Genomic DNA, 3303 nt, shown 5'->3' with positions numbered 1-3303 from the left:
GTCTATTTGAATTATGAGCTCGGTGAATGGTTCTGTCACAACCTTGAGCAGCTTTTGGTTTGTTTTCTTGCTTTCAGTCAGATCAAGAACTTTGATAATCCGGCCAGTTAAACGCCTCAAGTACCCACTGCTAGCCTCCAATGGTAGAAAGAAAAGCACTGAAAGCCAGTTGAAACTAACATGGACAACTGCACCTGCAAAAGCACGACGGAACTCATTTCGCTCAACAGCTTGAGCCAAAGAAACAATGGTGCTGGTGACGGAGGTTCCAATGTTTGCACCCATCACAATGTAGACGGCTGGTTCAACTGGCAGGACTGAAATTAAAATGTTGAAAAACCATTAATGTTCCGCTTGAAATCTATCACGCTCACCTTTAAACAAACGTTTTCCCTTTTGACTGCCACCAATCCTGTTTGAAACCACAGGTAAAGGTAAAGTCGCACGCGAGCCAAGTAGGGCCCATTCGGCCGGAGCTTATCCTGGTTTCATCATAGCATGAAGCAACTGGGAGAATTATTACTCCACCCTGGATGGAATTGCTAATCAGGGTTGCTGCAGGGTTATCCCCGCCAGCAGTGTATCACAGATACACATGGGTGAGGAGAGACAGCGTGGAGTAAAGTCTCTTATCTAAGGGAACAACCCCATGTCAGAGCTAGGCCTCGAATCAGCGACATTCGGAATCGAGAGACAGGTGTGCTATCTACTACGCCACCGTGCCTCCACGATGCAGCTACAGGTGGATTCTAAAGGAATAAACTGACAAAGTAGATCAAAATCACTTATCACAACTGTTGAGGTGGCTCATCAACACATTTTGCTTGACTGATGGCAGTGACCAATGAAACCCTAAAAGCGCATTGTTTTGTAACGTCGTGTCCCGTTTTAAGGTCTTTTACTTTTTTAAGCTTTGGTAATAAATTCAGTTCAAAGGTAACAAAACACACTCTTGAGTGAAAATCACTCGTTTCTTTTTTAAAAGGGGCTATGTTACTCAAAATGATATATTTCCATGATTTGGGGTGCTGGAATGGCGCAGTGGTGAGAGCACTCGCCTCCCAATGTGGCTCGGGTTCGATTCCCAGACTCGGCGTCTGATGTGGGTTGAGTTTGTTGTTTCTCTACTCTGCATCGAGGGATTTTTCTCCAGGTACTCTAGTTTAACCCCTTTCCTGAACATGTCACTTGACTTGCGTTCATTGTTAATTTCAGTTTCCAGTGTCCCAAATCAGTGCTCCAGCGCTAGAACGAATAGACACTTAATAAGTTGCTTTCCATTCTTTTTTTTCCGAAAATGTAGAATGAAACATTGCAATCGTATGAACTTGAAAAAGTGTTCGCAATTTGTTTCACGGACCAATGTTTGGCAAGATTAAAACAAACCTTCCCCAATTCTCCCCAAGAAAACTCCCAATATGGGCAGTAAACAGTTCGATTGCCCAATGCCATTACTGCATTTCAAATGACGTCAATGCGAAACTTTCCAGAAAGTTCTATGGAGAGATGACGTTGTTTGCATCCGCGTTCGCTAAGCCAATGAAAATTCGCGCTCGTATGTTTTTGTTCGATAAGCGAATTAAATGTTTTGCATTTTTGTTTACGTTTATTTTTCAAGGTCATATGAAAGTCGCTCTAACCACTTAAAACTGTTGAACAACAAATAAGAAATACTGCAAAAGGAAAGAGAGGCATGGATGGTCATAAATGTACAAGATTGAAACGGATTACATTTGGGTAATCTTGAAAAAGGGGAGGTGTGGTGGCCTCATGCTTAGAATGCTCGACTCCGGATCGAGTGGTCAGGGCTTCGAGTCCTGGCCGGGGGCATTGTGTTGTGTTCTTGGCCAAGACAATTTACTCTCACGGTGCCTCTCTCCACCCAGGCGTATAAATGGCCGGCGAAAATGCTGGGGGCAACCTTGCGATGGACCAGCATCCAACCCAGGGGGAGTAGAAAAACTCCTAGTCGCTTCATGCTACGAAACTGGTGATAGGCGCCTGCATGATGGGCCTTCCTAGGCTCGTAACAGAGACTGTATCTTACCTTTTACTTAATCTTGAAAAAAATCGGCGCGCCGTTTTTCAAAATTATGACAAATCGCTTGGATTTTTTTCTCAGAATCATTTTGTTTGTGATGTAACGATAATTTTATCGGTAAAGGAATTCCACATTACCATTTTCGAGTTTTAAACTCGTGATTAACTAATTTTCCCGAAACACCCTAAAATAACGTGACAAAAGCCGGGAGTTACGGTGTAGCACTTTTATTTCGCGGGGTTTCATTTTTGCGGATTTTGAGGATATTACTTGATCCACAAAAATAAATTCAAGCAGAAAAAAACAGCAGCAAAATTACAAAACCGTAAAAATTTACTCCCGTTAATATAACTAAGAATGGCTTTTAGTCCATATACATTGGGGTCAAAAAGATCGTTTATTTTGATATGTGCATTGAGAAAAAGAAATGAAGCTTGTTACAAACAAAACTACACGATAAAAGGTTAAGTCAATCCTTTCCCAGTCCGGGCTGAGGAATAAGAAACGAACTCAAAGCAGTCAATCAAAAGGTCAGACACGTTAAAAAGTAATAGAAGTGCAAAACAGTCTTGATGCTCGAAAAGAAAGCCGCAAAAATTAGTTCCGAGCGCAAATTTCAGTCAGTTCGCGCCGCAAAAATGTGTTCCCGTAAACCTCATAAAATCGCCAATTCACAAAATAAAAGGTCCGCAAAAATTTCATGCTACACGGTAACAGTGAAAGGCAAGCCAAAAGGCAGATCAAGAAAAAATAACAGTTTTTATCTAAAACTCTGAATTTCGAATTCTCAGCGAAAGATTAACGAGAATCGATCGTAAGAACACTAAAATTCCTGGGGAAGGGGATGATGTTCTATCAGAAGGAAGAAATTAATCACGTGCTAGGCAACCACCATTGAAGGTGCGCGCGATAACCTTGTGTGAAGAATGTTAATCGTCATCGCTTTTCAACGTACTTTTTAGGCAAGAAACTTACGTCTTTCGTTTTTCAATTTTTTGGTAATATTTAACGGAAAATTTATGTTTCGTCTGTCGGGTCGGGAAGCATTCTTTGCCGGGTTTATTGACCCTAGACCGTACTCTTATCTGGAACAATGTTGATCAATCCCTTCACTGAAGAACCATTTCTTTCAATAATGAAGCAAACAATAGACCTAATCGGCTAACTCAGTGTTGTACCCAATTCAATTCTCCCGGGATTAAGATTCTTTGTGTGTTGTATTTGCATAATGTAGCATTCATATGTAAATGATATGGAAATAC

General features: G+C 41.3%; 1 protein-coding gene across 1 annotated transcript in view; it reads right to left on the bottom strand.

The window, feature by feature from the left end:
* Positions 1-6: 6 nt before the first annotated feature.
* The window catches only part of LOC138037069 (sodium-dependent phosphate transport protein 2B-like), a gene marked incomplete at its 3' end in the record, with an annotated part of 12968 nt that continues 9671 nt past the window's right edge, over positions 7-3303 (bottom strand). Inside the window, exon 4 of the mRNA XM_068883077.1 lies at positions 7-317. Coding sequence (XP_068739178.1) covers positions 7-317 — 311 coding nt within the window. The remainder of the gene's footprint in view (positions 318-3303) is intronic.

The sequence above is a fragment of the Montipora capricornis genome, chromosome 1, assembly GCF_036669925.1.
Source record: "Montipora capricornis isolate CH-2021 chromosome 1, ASM3666992v2, whole genome shotgun sequence".
NCBI classification, from domain to species: Eukaryota; Metazoa; Cnidaria; class Anthozoa; order Scleractinia; family Acroporidae; genus Montipora; species Montipora capricornis.
This window is presented reverse-complemented; position numbering and strand designations above follow the sequence as displayed.